This window comes from Petromyzon marinus, unplaced genomic scaffold (genome assembly GCF_048934315.1).
Source record: "Petromyzon marinus isolate PM22_M1 ecotype Great Lakes invasive population unplaced genomic scaffold, UKy_Petmar_22M1.pri1.0 PM_G_Scaffold_102, whole genome shotgun sequence".
Taxonomy (NCBI): Eukaryota; Metazoa; Chordata; class Hyperoartia; order Petromyzontiformes; family Petromyzontidae; genus Petromyzon; species Petromyzon marinus.
This window is the reverse complement of record NW_027422654.1, coordinates 219,302-236,323: the sequence shown is the minus strand read 5'-3', so window position 1 is coordinate 236,323 and position 17,022 is coordinate 219,302. Positions and strand designations below refer to the sequence as shown.

At 50.6% G+C, this 17,022-nt stretch overlaps 1 protein-coding gene across 3 annotated transcripts in view; it reads left to right on the top strand.

Annotated features, from left to right (window-relative positions):
* The first annotated feature begins 815 nt into the window (after positions 1–815).
* LOC142908815 (uncharacterized) overlaps positions 816–17,022 on the top strand; it is a 32,423-nt gene continuing 16,216 nt past the window's right edge. The window contains exons 1-4 of one of the 3 annotated variants that reach the window (XM_076059440.1): positions 816–1,038; positions 1,413–1,459; positions 3,256–3,393; positions 3,537–3,614. In XM_076059440.1, coding sequence (XP_075915555.1) covers positions 3,306–3,393; positions 3,537–3,614 — 166 coding nt within the window. In that variant the 5' untranslated portion in view covers positions 816–1,038; positions 1,413–1,459; positions 3,256–3,305. The remainder of the gene's footprint in view (positions 1,039–1,412; positions 1,460–3,255; positions 3,394–3,536; positions 3,615–17,022) is intronic. The other 2 variants (XM_076059441.1, XM_076059442.1) reach the window with 2 other exon arrangements.

Here is a 17,022-nt window from a genome sequence, read left to right as displayed (position 1 = left end):
GACTGTGACCGAATTTTTAACAATAAACTACATAAATAAATTATAACACCAAAATCTAGAGCCATATTTTAGGCCACTGAATAGCAGTGGCAGCTAGGGGTGTACAACTCCTCTAGAGCAGTTTTGAGTGAAGATCTCATAGGTAGTGATTCAAGTTGCAGTTTATTGGCAATAGCATTCCAGACCCTGGGGGCATCAATAGCAAAGGCCCTTCCTCCTGTTTTTGTACGGCAATAGGGAATGTGAAGCTGGTAAATGAGCGAAGACCTGAGGTCAAATTTGTTCTTTGAAACAGAGAGGAGATCCAGTAGGTAGTCTGCGGAATTTTTTGTAAGTACATCGTGAATAAATAAGATCTGGTGCACAAGCCGTCGAACATTAAGATATGTTAAGTTTGACCCAATGTAGAGATCACAGTGGTGAGTCTATGGGCAGTGTTGAGTATATGGGCAGTGTTGAGTCTACGGGCAGTGTTGAGTCTACGGGCAGTGTTGACTCTACGGGCAGTGCTGAGTCTATGGTGCAGTGTTGAGTCTATGGTGCAGTGTTGAGTCTATGGGGAGTGTTGAGTCTATGGGCAGTGCTGAGTCTATGGGCAGTGTTGAGTCTATGGGCAGTGTTGAGTCTATGGTGCAGTGTTGAGTATATGGTGCAGTGTTGAGTCTATGGGCAGTGTTGAGTCTATGGGCAGTGTTAAGTCTATGGGCAGTGCTGAGTCTATGGGCAGTGCTGAGTCTATGGGCAGTGTTGAGTCTATGGGCAGTGCTGAGTCTATGGGCAGTGTTTATCAATTCTACAGAATCTGAGCCTCGCTCGCACTGCGTGTTCGCCTATCCACACTACGATTTATAAAAGCGCCCTGCTAAGGCCTCACGTGATAACAGCCCCGCCGAGTCGCCTGCCCGTGATTCGAGGCACGGAACGTCGAATCTCCTCCTCCACCACGACCACACGAGGACATTGTTTTGTTTGTAACCTCACCACGAAGGAGGATATAGCTCAAGACCCCCTCCCCAGCACCTACGCAGCGTTGCGCTGGTGAGTGCCGCGTTGAGGCCTATTCCGGGAGTGTCACCGGTCTCGGCTAGATTGCCCAGCCGGCCGAGGCGGCACTTTGGCCGGCTACAGATGCCGCTGTCATGCGATGGTCTCCATGGAGACCTGGAAGATGGTCTCTAGGTTATGTTGTGGGTTAGCAAGCTTCCAAAGGATGCGTGAAGGCTGCCGCTCGGCTTTTTGTAACGAATCTTTGCTGCGTGTTTTAAACTTTAATTGTTTGCGATGCACGCGTGTCAACGTGGTGATGCGTCGCTCAAAGACTTCACTCGAGCGCGTCGTGTTCAAGCTCACTTTGTCTACCTTAGCAGCTTACAAAGTGCCGCCCAATAATTTACCGTGCGTCTGCCTCTTAGGCTGAGTGAACCGCTTGAACAAGGGCACATTCAGAAGCGTAAACTCTGTGAGTATCTCGTTTTAAATTTTGATTTGAAGCTTTCGTGACTGCAGTAATTCATATTCTTAGCTCTTTCGGTAAAGTCACGTTGAAGGGAAACAATAAAATAATAAAAAATATATAAAATAATTAAAATTCTCACGACGTTTCGACCTGATGACGACCGTTTGTGTTATGGTCGAAACGTCGTGAGAAATTTTATTGTTTTATATATATTTTTTTATTTTATTGTTTCCCTTCAACGTGACTTTACCGAAAGAGCTAAGAATATCTCGTTTTATTCATAGTTCGTGTTTCCAAGGACAAAAACAATTGCACATTCTCATTACCAATACATCGACCTGGCTGGTGGTCACACTTGCCAGGAGCCCCTTTCCCTGTCGGCTTGACATTTTTTTCAACTCAATTGTTTTTTTACACAGCTCTTGGACAGACGTGCGGCAGTGTTGGTTTATACCCTGGGAGGTGCTCTCACTTCAGGGGCTGTTTCATTTATGGGAAAAAAACCTGAGCTGGGGCTGTAATCAATGTTGTTTTATTGATCTAGTTTAAAACAATCAGTACGAACATCGGTGCCAAACTAACACGATGTGAGGCGCTAGATTTGAAGCTTTCGTGATGTGCAAGGATTCATACTCTTTGGATTTTTTTCGGTAAAGCCGCGGAGGTAAAAAAAATAAAGTTAAACCCAAGTTAAACTTTAGCAGCCTTATAGTTTACAGCAGTATGCTCTGCAAGGCAACCAGTTTGTCGGCTTAACTACTGCCTCCTGCCTCCGGTTCACGTGTGTAACGCTCTTCAACCTGCACACGGCCATCTCTCCGTCCCCCCCAACCCCCTGCAGCATAACAGAAGGCGGCTTAACTTAGCCCCCCCCCCACGGCCCTTCTTATCTCCCCCCCCCTTCTTAACCTGTATACAATCTCGGGTGTCTTAGAGTTCTCTTCACTTGATGCAGCAATTTTGCCGTGACGGTTTCCACCTCAAGACGGAAGCTTGTGCTGCTGCCTCCGAAACGTCGTGATTTTAATTGAGTTGTTTTTTTCATTTATTTATTTTATAGATTTTTTTTTACCTACGTGACCTTAGCAAAAAAAAAAAGAAAGAGTCCGATGCGAGGAGGCGTTTCCCCCAACGTTCGTTTTCTGCGGTGGCAAAAAATGCAGCCTCTGCGAAACGATGAGAACCTAAACATTTTGCTCAACACAGGAGGAACGTGTCCATCAGTGATGGAGCCTTAGGCATGCATCCAATTGTCCCGTTGTGAAGGAGGAGGTCTTTAACCCGGCATGGTTGTCACCTGGTGTACAGGAGGTCGTGGGGTTTGATACCGACCCTGACACTCCCTGCTCTATCTTTGGAGTTGACGTTTCTCGCGCCCCGCGGCCGCGTGGATTTCTCTCCCAGAGTCCTCCGATTTTTTCCCCTCCACATTCAGAAACGCCACGCGTTTAGAGTATTTTGCCCTGAATGTCCACTTGATATCAGCCCACCGTTTATGGTTCAATGTCTCTTCTTAAAAAGAGCTATGTAGCACGGTGGTGTGCTTCGCGTGGCAAGATTAAACATTGGTTAGTTTTATTAGTATATATATTTTTTAAAGTTATTTGTTTTACTCTTCCTGTAACTCTGCACTCACGCCGTGTTTTTGTTTTGTGTTTGTTGTCATGTTTCTGACCCAGCGCCACAGCTGGACACCTGTGACAAAAAGAGCTTCGTAGCGCTTTGGATTCCTCCTCTTGCAGTCTAAATAAATATAATTCCCACTGCTCCTCCTACTCCCTCCCCTTCACCCCTCCTAGCCAAGTGAAGGAAGCCGCCAGGCCGACCATCTGCCACCCCCCCCCCCCCAATGGAGACTTTCCACACCACCCGTTTAGTGGCCTTGCTGGTCGTTGTGCTGGGCGACCGTCACAACCCCTTCGCCCTGCCCCTTGACCGTGAGTAGCAAACAGCGCCGCTACCCCACTTGAGACGATGCCCCCTCTCAACGCTACTCCCAGTAAAGGCCATCGACTAAACTCGACTCTTTTGACTTCACCAGGCAATGCCCACTGAGCTTCGTGGCTCTTTTTTTTTTCAGAAGCGCCCCGGCTCCTGCAAATGATGGCTTCAACGAAGCACTTCGACGTTCAAGCGGGGCCGAGTACTCGAAACACTTGTGGGTATCTGTGTGAGTAGTGTGTGGGTATCTGCGTGAGTAGTGTGTGGGTATCTGTGTGAGTAGTGTGTGGGTATCTGTGTGAGTAGTGTCTGGGTATCTGTGTGAGTAGTGTGTGGGTCTCTGTGTGAGTAGTGTGTGGGTCTCTGTGGGTCTCACACAGAGACACACAGACTACTCACAGAGAGACCCACAGACTACTCACAGAGAGACCCACACACTACTCACAGAGAGACCCACACACTACTCACACAGAGACACACACACTACTCAGAGAGACCCACACACTACTCACACAGAGACCCACACACTACTCACAGAGAGACCCACACACTACTCACACGGAGACCCACACACTACTCACACAGAGACCCACAGACTACTCACACAGAGACCCACACACTACTCACACAGAGACCCACACACTACTCACATAGAGACCCACAGACTACTCACACAGAGACCCACACACTACTCACAGAGAGACCCACACACTACTCACACAGAGACCCACACACTACTCAGACAGAGACCCACACACTACTCACACGGAGACCCACACACTACTCACACAGAGACCCACAGACTACTCACACAGAGACCCACACACTACTCACACAGAGACCCACACACTACTCACATAGAGACCCACAGACTACTCACACAGAGACCCACACACTACTCACAGAGAGACCCACACACTACTCACACAGAGACCCACACACTACTCACACAGAGACCCACACACTACTCACACAGAGAGACCCACACACTACTCACACAGAGACCCACAGACTACTCACACAGAGACCCACAGACTACTCACACAGAGACCCACACACTACTCACAGAGATACCCACACACTACTCACACAGAGACCCACACACTACTCACACAGAGACCCACACACTACTCACACAGAGACCCACACACTACTTACAGAGAGACCCACACACTACTCACATAGAGAACCACAGACTACTCACACAGAGACCCACAGACTACTCACACAGAGACCCACAGACTACTCACACAGAGGCCCACACACTACTCACACAGAGACCCACAGACTACTCACACAGTAGACCCACAGACTACTCACACAGAGACACACAGACTACTCACACAGAGACCCACACACTACTCACACAGAGACCCACAGACTACTCACACAGAGACCCACAGACTACTCACACAGAGACCCACAGACTACTCACACAGAGACCCACAGACTACTCACAGAGAGACCCACACACTACTCAGAGAGAGACCCACAGACTACTCACAGAGAGACCCACACACTACTCACACAGACACCCACACACTACTCACATAGAGACCCACAGACTACTCACACAGAGACCCACAGACTACTCACACAGAGACCCACAGACTACTCACACAGAGACCCACAGACTACTCACAGAGAGACCCACACACTACTCAGAGAGAGACCCACGGGCTACTCACAGAGAGACCCACACACTACTCACACAGAGACCCACACACTACTCACATAGAGACCCACAGACTACTCACACAGAGACCCACACACTACTCACAGAGAGAAACCCACACACTACTCACACAGAGACCCACACACTACTCAGAAAGAGACCCACACACTACTCACACGGAGACCCACACACTACTCACACAGAGACCCACAGACTACTCACACAGAGACCCACACACTACTCACACAGAGACCCACACACTACTCACATAGAGACCCACAGACTACTCACACAGAGACGCACACACTACTCACAGTGAGACCCACACACTACTCACACAGAGACCCACACACTACTCACACAGAGACCCACACACTACTCACACAGAGAGACCCACACACTACTCACACAGAGACCCACACACTACTCACATAGAGACCCACAGACTACTCACACAGAGACCCACACACTACTCACAGAGAGACCCACACACTACTCACACAGAGACCCACACACTACTCAGACAGAGACCCACACACTACTCACACGGAGACCCACACACTACTCACACAGAGACCCACAGACTACTCACACAGAGACCCACACACTACTCACACAGAGACCCACACACTACTCACATAGAGACCCACAGACTACTCACACAGAGACCCACACACTACTCACAGAGAGACCCACACACTACTCACACAGAGACCCACACACTACTCACACAGAGACCCACAGACTACTCACACAGAGACCCACACACTACTCACAGAGATACCCACACACTACTCACACAGAGACCCACACACTACTCACACAGAGACCCACACACTACTCACACAGAGACCCACACACTACTCACAGAGAGACCCACACACTACTCACATAGAGAACCACAGACTACTCACACAGAGACCCACAGACTACTCACACAGAGACCCACAGACTACTCACACAGAGGCCCACACACTACTCACACAGAGACCCACAGACTACTCACACAGTAGACCCACAGACTACTCACACAGAGACCCACAGACTACTCACACAGAGACCCACACACTACTCACACAGAGACCCACAGACTACTCACACAGAGACCCACAGACTACTCACACAGAGACCCACAGACTACTCACACAGAGACCCACAGACTACTCACAGAGAGACCCACACACTACTCAGAGAGAGACCCACAGACTACTCACAGAGAGACCCACACACTACTCACACAGACACCCACACACTACTAACAGGGAGACCCACACACTACTCACATAGAGACCCACAGACTACTCACACAGAGACCCACACACTACTCACAGCGAGACCCACACACTACTCACACAGAGACCCACACACTACTCAGACAGAGACCCACACACTACTCACACGGAGACCCACACACTACTCACACAGAGACCCACAGACTACTCACACAGAGACCCACACACTACTCACACAGAGACCCACACACTACTCACATAGAGACCCACAGACTACTCACACAGAGACCCACACACTACTCACAGAGAGACCCACACACTACTCACACAGAGACCCACACACTACTCACACAGAGACCCACACACTACTCACACAGAGAGACCCACACACTACTCACACAGAGACCCACAGACTACTCACAGAGAGACCCACACACTACTCACACAGAGACCCACACACTACTCACATAGAGACCCACAGACTACTCACACAGAGACCCACACACTACTCACAGAGAGAAACCCACACACTACTCACACAGAGACCCACACACTACTCAGAAAGAGACCCACACACTACTCACACGGAGACCCACACACTACTCACACAGAGACCCACAGACTACTCACACAGAGACCCACACACTACTCACACAGAGACCCACACACTACTCACATAGAGACCCACAGACTACTCACACAGAGACGCACACACTACTCACAGTGAGACCCACACACTACTCACACAGAGACCCACACACTACTCACACAGAGACCCACACACTACTCACACAGAGAGACCCACACACTACTCACACAGAGACCCACACACTACTCACATAGAGACCCACAGACTACTCACACAGAGACCCACACACTACTCACAGAGAGACCCACACACTACTCACACAGAGACCCACACACTACTCAGACAGAGACCCACACACTACTCACACGGAGACCCACACACTACTCACACAGAGACCCACAGACTACTCACACAGAGACCCACACACTACTCACACAGAGACCCACACACTACTCACATAGAGACCCACAGACTACTCACACAGAGACCCACACACTACTCACAGAGAGACCCACACACTACTCACACAGAGACCCACACACTACTCACACAGAGACCCACAGACTACTCACACAGAGACCCACACACTACTCACAGAGATACCCACACACTACTCACACAGAGACCCACACACTACTCACACAGAGACCCACACACTACTCACACAGAGACCCACACACTACTCACAGAGAGACCCACACACTACTCACATAGAGAACCACAGACTACTCACACAGAGACCCACAGACTACTCACACAGAGACCCACAGACTACTCACACAGAGGCCCACACACTACTCACACAGAGACCCACAGACTACTCACACAGTAGACCCACAGACTACTCACACAGAGACCCACAGACTACTCACACAGAGACCCACACACTACTCACACAGAGACCCACAGACTACTCACACAGAGACCCACAGACTACTCACACAGAGACCCACAGACTACTCACACAGAGACCCACAGACTACTCACAGAGAGACCCACACACTACTCAGAGAGAGACCCACAGACTACTCACAGAGAGACCCACACACTACTCACACAGACACCCACACACTACTAACAGGGAGACCCACACACTACTCACATAGAGACCCACAGACTACTCACACAGAGACCCACACACTACTCACAGAGAGACCCACACACTACTCACACAGAGACCCACACACTACTCAGACAGAGACCCACACACTACTCACACGGAGACCCACACACTACTCACACAGAGACCCACAGACTACTCACACAGAGACCCACACACTACTCACACAGAGACCCACACACTACTCACATAGAGACCCACAGACTACTCACACAGAGACCCACACACTACTCACAGAGAGACCCACACACTACTCACACAGAGACCCACACACTACTCACACAGAGACCCACACACTACTCACACAGAGAGACCCACACACTACTCACACAGAGACCCACAGACTACTCACACAGAGACCCACAGACTACTCACACAGAGGCCCACAGACTACTCACACAGAGACCCACAGACTACTCACACAGAGACCCACACACTACTCACACAGAGACCCACACACTACTCACAGAGAGAACCACACACTACTCACACAGAGACCCACACACTACTCACTCAGAGACCCACGCACTACTCACACAGAGACCCTCACACTACTCACATAGAGACCCAGACACTACTCACTCAGAGACCCACACACTACTCACACAGCGACCCACAGACTACTCACACAGAGACCCACACATTACTCACACAGAGGCCCACACACTACTCACACGGAGATCCACACACTACTCACACAGAGACCCACAGACTACTCACACAGAGACCCACACACTACTCACAGAGATACCCATAGACTACTCACACAGAGGCCCACACACTTCTCACACAGAGACCCACAGACTCCTCACACAGAGACCCACAGACTACTCACACAGAGACCCACAGACTACTCACACAGAGACCCACAGACTACTCACACAGAGACCCACACACTACTCACATAGAGACCCACACACTACTCACAGAGAGACCCACACACTACTCACACAGAGACCCACAGACTACTCACACAGAGACCCACAGACTACTCACACAGAGACCCACAGACTACTCACAGAGAGACCCACACACTACTCAGAGAGAGTCCCACAGACTACTCACAGAGAGACCCACACACTACTCACACAGACACCCACACACTACTCACATAGAGACCCACAGACTACTCACACAGAGACCCACAGACTACTCACACAGAGACCCACAGACTACTCACACAGAGACCCACAGACTACTCACAGAGAGACCCACACACTACTCAGAGAGAGACCCACAGACTACTCACAGAGAGACCCACACACTACTCACACAGAGACCCACACACTACTCACATAGAGACCCACAGACTACTCACACAGAGACCCACACACTACTCACAGAGAGACCCACACACTACTCACACAGAGACCCACACACTACTCAGACAGAGACCCACACACTACTCACACGGAGACCCACACACTTCTCACACAGAGACCCACAGACTACTCACACAGAGACCCACACACTACTCACACAGAGACCCACACACTACTCACATAGAGACCCACAGACTACTCACACAGAGACCCACACACTACTCACAGAGAGACCCACACACTACTCACACAGAGACCCACACACTACTCACACAGAGACCCACACACTACTCACACAGAGAGACCCACACACTACTCACACAGAGACCCACACACTACTCACATAGAGACCCACAGACTACTCACACAGAGACCCACACACTACTCACAGAGAGACCCACACACTACTCACACAGAGACCCACACACTACTCAGACAGAGACCCACACACTACTCACACGGAGACCCACACACTACTCACACAGAGACCCACAGACTACTCACACAGAGACCCACACACTACTCACACAGAGACCCACACACTACTCACATAGAGACCCACAGACTACTCACACAGAGACCCACACACTACTCACAGAGAGACCCACACACTACTCACAGAGATACCCACACACTACTCACACAGAGACCCACACACTACTCACACAGAGACCCACACACTACTCACACAGAGACCCACACACTACTCACAGAGAAACCCACACACTACTCACATAGAGAACCACAGACTACTCACACAGAGACCCACAGACTACTCACACAGAGACCCACAGACTACTCACACAGAGGCCCACACACTACTCACACAGAGACACACAGACTACTCACACAGTAGACCCACAGACTACTCACACAGAGACCCACAGACTACTCACACAGAGACCCACACACTACTCACACAGAGACCCACAGACTACTCACACAGAGACCCACAGACTACTCACACAGAGACCCACACACTACTCACAGAGATACCCACACACTACTCACACAGAGACCCACACACTACTCACACAGAGACCCACACACTACTCACACAGAGACCCACACACTACTCACAGAGAGACCCACACACTACTCACATAGATAACCACAGACTACTCACACAGAGACCCACAGACTACTCACACAGAGACCCACAGACTACTCACACAGAGGCCCACACACTACTCACACAGAGACCCACAGACTACTCACACAGTAGACCCACAGACTACTCACACAGAGACCCACAGACTACTCACACAGAGACCCACACACTACTCACACAGAGACCCACAGACTACTCACACAGAGACCCACACACTACTCACACAGAGACCCACACACTACTCACATAGAGACCCACAGACTACTCACACAGAGACCCACACACTACTCACAGAGAGACCCACACACTACTCACACAGAGACCCACACACTACTCAGACAGAGACCCACACACTACTCACACGGAGACCCACACACTACTCACACAGAGACCCACAGACTACTCACACAGAGACCCACACACTACTCACACAGAGACCCACACACTACTCACATAGAGACCCACAGACTACTCACACAGAGACCCACACACTACTCACAGAGAGACCCACACACTAATCACACAGAGACCCACACACTACTCACACAGAGACCCACACACTACTCACACAGAGAGACCCACACACTACTCACACAGAGACCCACAGACTACTCACACAGAGACCCACAGACTACTCACACAGAGGCCCACACACTACTCACAGAGAGACCCACACACTACTCACACAGAGACCCACACACTACTCACAGAGAGACCCACACACTACTCACACAGAGACCCACAGACTACTCACACAGAGACCCACAGACTACTCACACAGAGGCCCACACACTACTCACACAGAGACCCACAGACTACTCACACAGTAGACCCACAGACTACTCACACAGACACCCACACACTACTAACAGAGAGACCCACACACTACTCACACAGAGACCCACGCACTACTAACAGAGAGACCCACACACTACTCACACAGAGACCCACATACTACTCACACAGAGACCCACACACTACTCACACAGAGACCCACACACTACTCACACAGAGACCCACACACTACTCACAGAGAGACCCACACACTACTCACATAGAGACCCACAGATTACTCACACAGAGACCCACAGACTACTCACACAGAGACCCACAGACTACTCACACAGAGGCCCACACACTACTCACACAGACACCCACAGACTACTCACACAGTAGACCCACAGACTACTCACACAGAGACCCACAGACTACTCACAGAGAGACCCACATACTACTCACACAGAGACCCACACACTACTCACAGAGAGAACCACACACTACTCACACAGAGACCCACACACTACTCACTCAGAGACCCACGCACTACTCACACAGAGACCCTCACACTACTCACATAGAGACCCAGACACTACTCACACAGAGACCCAAAGACTACTCACACAGAGACCCACACACTACTCACAGAGATACCCATAGACTACTCACACAGAGACCCACACACTTCTCACACAGAGACCCACAGACTACTCACACAGAGACCCACAGACTACTCACACAGAGACCCACAGACTACTCACACAGAGACCCACAGACTACTCACACAGAGACCCACACACTACTCACATAGAGACCCACACACTACTCACAGAGAGACCCACACACTACTCACACAGAGACCCACACACTACTCACATAGAGACCCACACACTACTCACACAGAGACCCACACACTACTCACACAGAGACCCACACACTACTCACAGAGATACCCACACACTACTCACATAGAGACCCACACACTACTCACACAGAGACCCACACACTACTCACACAGAGACCCACAGACTACTCACACAGAGACCCACGCACTACTAACAGAGAGACCCACACACTACTCACACAGAGACCCAGACACTACTCACTCAGAGACCCACACACTACTCACACAGCGACCCACAGACTACTCACACAGAGACCCACACATTACTCACACAGAGGCCCACACACTACTCACACGGAGATCCACACACTACTCACACAGAGACCCACAGACTACTCACACAGAGACCCACACACTACTCACAGAGATACCCATAGACTACACACACAGAGACCCACACACTTCTCACACAGAGACCCACAGACTACTCACACAGAGACCCACAGACTACTCACACAGAGACCCACAGACTACTCACACAGAGACCCACAGACTACTCACACAGAGACCCACACACTACTCACATAGAGAACCACAGACTACTCACACAGAGACCCACAGACTACTCACACAGAGGCCCACACACTACTCACACAGAGACCCACAGACTACTCACACAGTAGACCCACAGACTACTCACACAGACACCCACACACTACTAACAGAGAGACCCACACACTACTCACACAGAGACCCACGCACTACTAACAGAGAGACCCACACACTACTCACACAGAGACCCACATACTACTCACACAGAGACCCACACACTACTCACACAGAGACCCACACACTACTCACACAGAGACCCACACACTACTCACAGAGAGACCCACACACTACTCACATAGAGACCCACAGATTACTCACACAGAGACCCACAGACTACTCACACAGAGACCCACAGACTATTCACACAGAGGCCCACACACTACTCACACAGACACCCACAGACTACTCACACAGTAGACCCACAGACTACTCACACAGAGACCCACAGACTACTCACAGAGAGACCCACACACTACTCACACAGAGACCCACACACTACTCACAGAGAGAACCACACACTACTCACACAGAGACCCACACACTACTCACTCAGAGACCCACGCATTACTCACACAGAGACCCTCACACTACTCACATAGAGACCCAGACACTACTCACTCAGAGACCCACACACTACTCACACAGCGACCCACAGACTACTCACACAGAGACCCACACATTACTCACACAGAGGCCCACACACTACTCACACGGAGATCCACACACTACTCACACAGAGACCCACAGACTACTCACACAGAGACCCACACACTACTCACAGAGATACCCATAGACTACTCACACAGAGACCCACACACTTCTCACACAGAGACCCACAGACTACTCACACAGAGACCCACAGACTACTCACACAGAGACCCACAGACTACTCACACAGAGACCCACAGACTACTCACACAGAGACCCACACACTACTCACATAGAGACCCACACACTACTCACAGAGAGACCCACACACTACTCACACAGAGACCCACACACTACTCACACAGAGACCCACACACTACTCACACAGAGACCCACACACTACTCACACAGAGACCCACACACTACTCACAGAGATACCCACACACTACTCACATAGAGACCCACACACTACTCACACAGAGACCCACACACTACTCACACAGAGACCCACAGACTACTCACACAGAGACCCACGCACTACTAACAGAGAGACCCACACACTACTCACACAGAGACCCAGACACTCCTCACTCAGAGACCCACACATTACTCACACAGAGGCCCACACACTACTCACACGGAGATCCACACACTACTCACACAGAGACCCACAGACTACTCACACAGAGACCCACACACTACTCACAGAGATACCCATAGACTACTCACACAGAGACCCACACACTTCTCACACAGAGACCCACAGACTACTCACACAGAGACCCACAGACTACTCACACAGAGACCCACAGACTACTCACACAGAGACCCACAGACTACTCACACAGAGACCCACACACTACTCACATAGAGACCCACACACTACTCACAGAGATACCCATAGACTACACACACAGAGACCCACACACTTCTCACACAGAGACCCACAGACTACTCACACAGAGACCCACAGACTACTCACACAGAGACCCACAGACTACTCACACAGAGACCCACAGACTACTCACACAGAGACCCACACACTACTCACATAGAGAACCACAGACTACTCACACAGAGACCCACAGACTACTCACACAGAGGCCCACACACTACTCACACAGAGACCCACAGACTACTCACACAGTAGACCCACAGACTACTCACACAGACACCCACACACTACTAACAGAGAGACCCACACACTACTCACACAGAGACCCACGCACTACTAACAGAGAGACCCACACACTACTCACACAGAGACCCACATACTACTCACACAGAGACCCACACACTACTCACACAGAGACCCACACACTACTCACACAGAGACCCACACACTACTCACAGAGAGACCCACACACTACTCACATAGAGACCCACAGATTACTCACACAGAGACCCACAGACTACTCACACAGAGACCCACAGACTATTCACACAGAGGCCCACACACTACTCACACAGACACCCACAGACTACTCACACAGTAGACCCACAGACTACTCACACAGAGACCCACAGACTACTCACAGAGAGACCCACACACTACTCACACAGAGACCCACACACTACTCACAGAGAGAACCACACACTACTCACACAGAGACCCACACACTACTCACTCAGAGACCCACGCATTACTCACACAGAGACCCTCACACTACTCACATAGAGACCCAGACACTACTCACTCAGAGACCCACACACTACTCACACAGCGACCCACAGACTACTCACACAGAGACCCACACATTACTCACACAGAGGCCCACACACTACTCACACGGAGATCCACACACTACTCACACAGAGACCCACAGACTACTCACACAGAGACCCACACACTACTCACAGAGATACCCATAGACTACTCACACAGAGACCCACACACTTCTCACACAGAGACCCACAGACTACTCACACAGAGACCCACAGACTACTCACACAGAGACCCACAGACTACTCACACAGAGACCCACAGACTACTCACACAGAGACCCACACACTACTCACATAGAGACCCACACACTACTCACAGAGAGACCCACACACTACTCACACAGAGACCCACACACTACTCACACAGAGACCCACACACTACTCACACAGAGACCCACACACTACTCACACAGAGACCCACACACTACTCACAGAGATACCCACACACTACTCACATAGAGACCCACACACTACTCACACAGAGACCCACACACTACTCACACAGAGACCCACAGACTACTCACACAGAGACCCACGCACTACTAACAGAGAGACCCACACACTACTCACACAGAGACCCAGACACTCCTCACTCAGAGACCCACACATTACTCACACAGAGGCCCACACACTACTCACACGGAGATCCACACACTACTCACACAGAGACCCACAGACTACTCACACAGAGACCCACACACTACTCACAGAGATACCCATAGACTACTCACACAGAGACCCACACACTTCTCACACAGAGACCCACAGACTACTCACACAGAGACCCACAGACTACTCACACAGAGACCCACAGACTACTCACACAGAGACCCACAGACTACTCACACAGAGACCCACACACTACTCACATAGAGACCCACACACTACTCACAGAGAGACCCACACACTACTCACACAGAGACCCACACACTACTCACACAGAGACCCACACACTACTCACACAGAGACCCACACACTACTCACACAGAGACCCACACGCTACTCACAGAGATACCCACACACTACTCACATAGAGACCCACACACTACTCACACAGAGACCCACACACTACTCACACAGAGACCCACAGACTACTCACACAGAGACCCACGCACTACTAACAGAGAGACCAACACACTACTCACAGAGAGACCCACACACTACTCACATAGAGACCCACACACTACTCACAGAGAGACCCACAGACTACTCACACAGAGACCCACAGACTACTCACACAGAGACCCACAGACTACTCACACATTAGACCCACAGACTACTCACACAGAGACCCTCACACTACTCACAGAGAGACCCACACACTAACACAGAGACCCACACACTACTCACACAGAGACCCACGCACTACTAACAGAGAGACCCACACACTACTCACTCAGAGACCCACACACTACTCACATAGAGACCCACAGACTACTGACACAGAGACCCACACACTACTCACTCAGAGACCCATACACTACTCACATAGAGACCCACAGACTACTCACACAGAGACCCACACACTACTCACAGAGAAACCCACACACTACTCACACAGAGACCCATACACTACTCACACAGAGACCCACACACTACTCACATAGAGACCCACAGACTACTCACAGAGAGACCCACACACTACTCACATAGAGACCCACAGATTACTCACACAGAGACCCACAGACTACTCACACAGAGACCCACAGACTACTCACACGGAGGCCCACACACTACTCAGACAGACACCCACAGACTACTCACACAGTAGACCCACGGACTACTCACACAGAGACCCACAGACTACTCACACAGAGACCATCACACTAGTCACAGAGAGACCCACACACTACTCACACAGAGAGCCACGCACTACTAACAGAGAGACCCACACACTACTCACACAGAGACCCACGCACTACTAACAGAGAGACCCAGAGATTACTCACACAGAGACCCACACTAACACA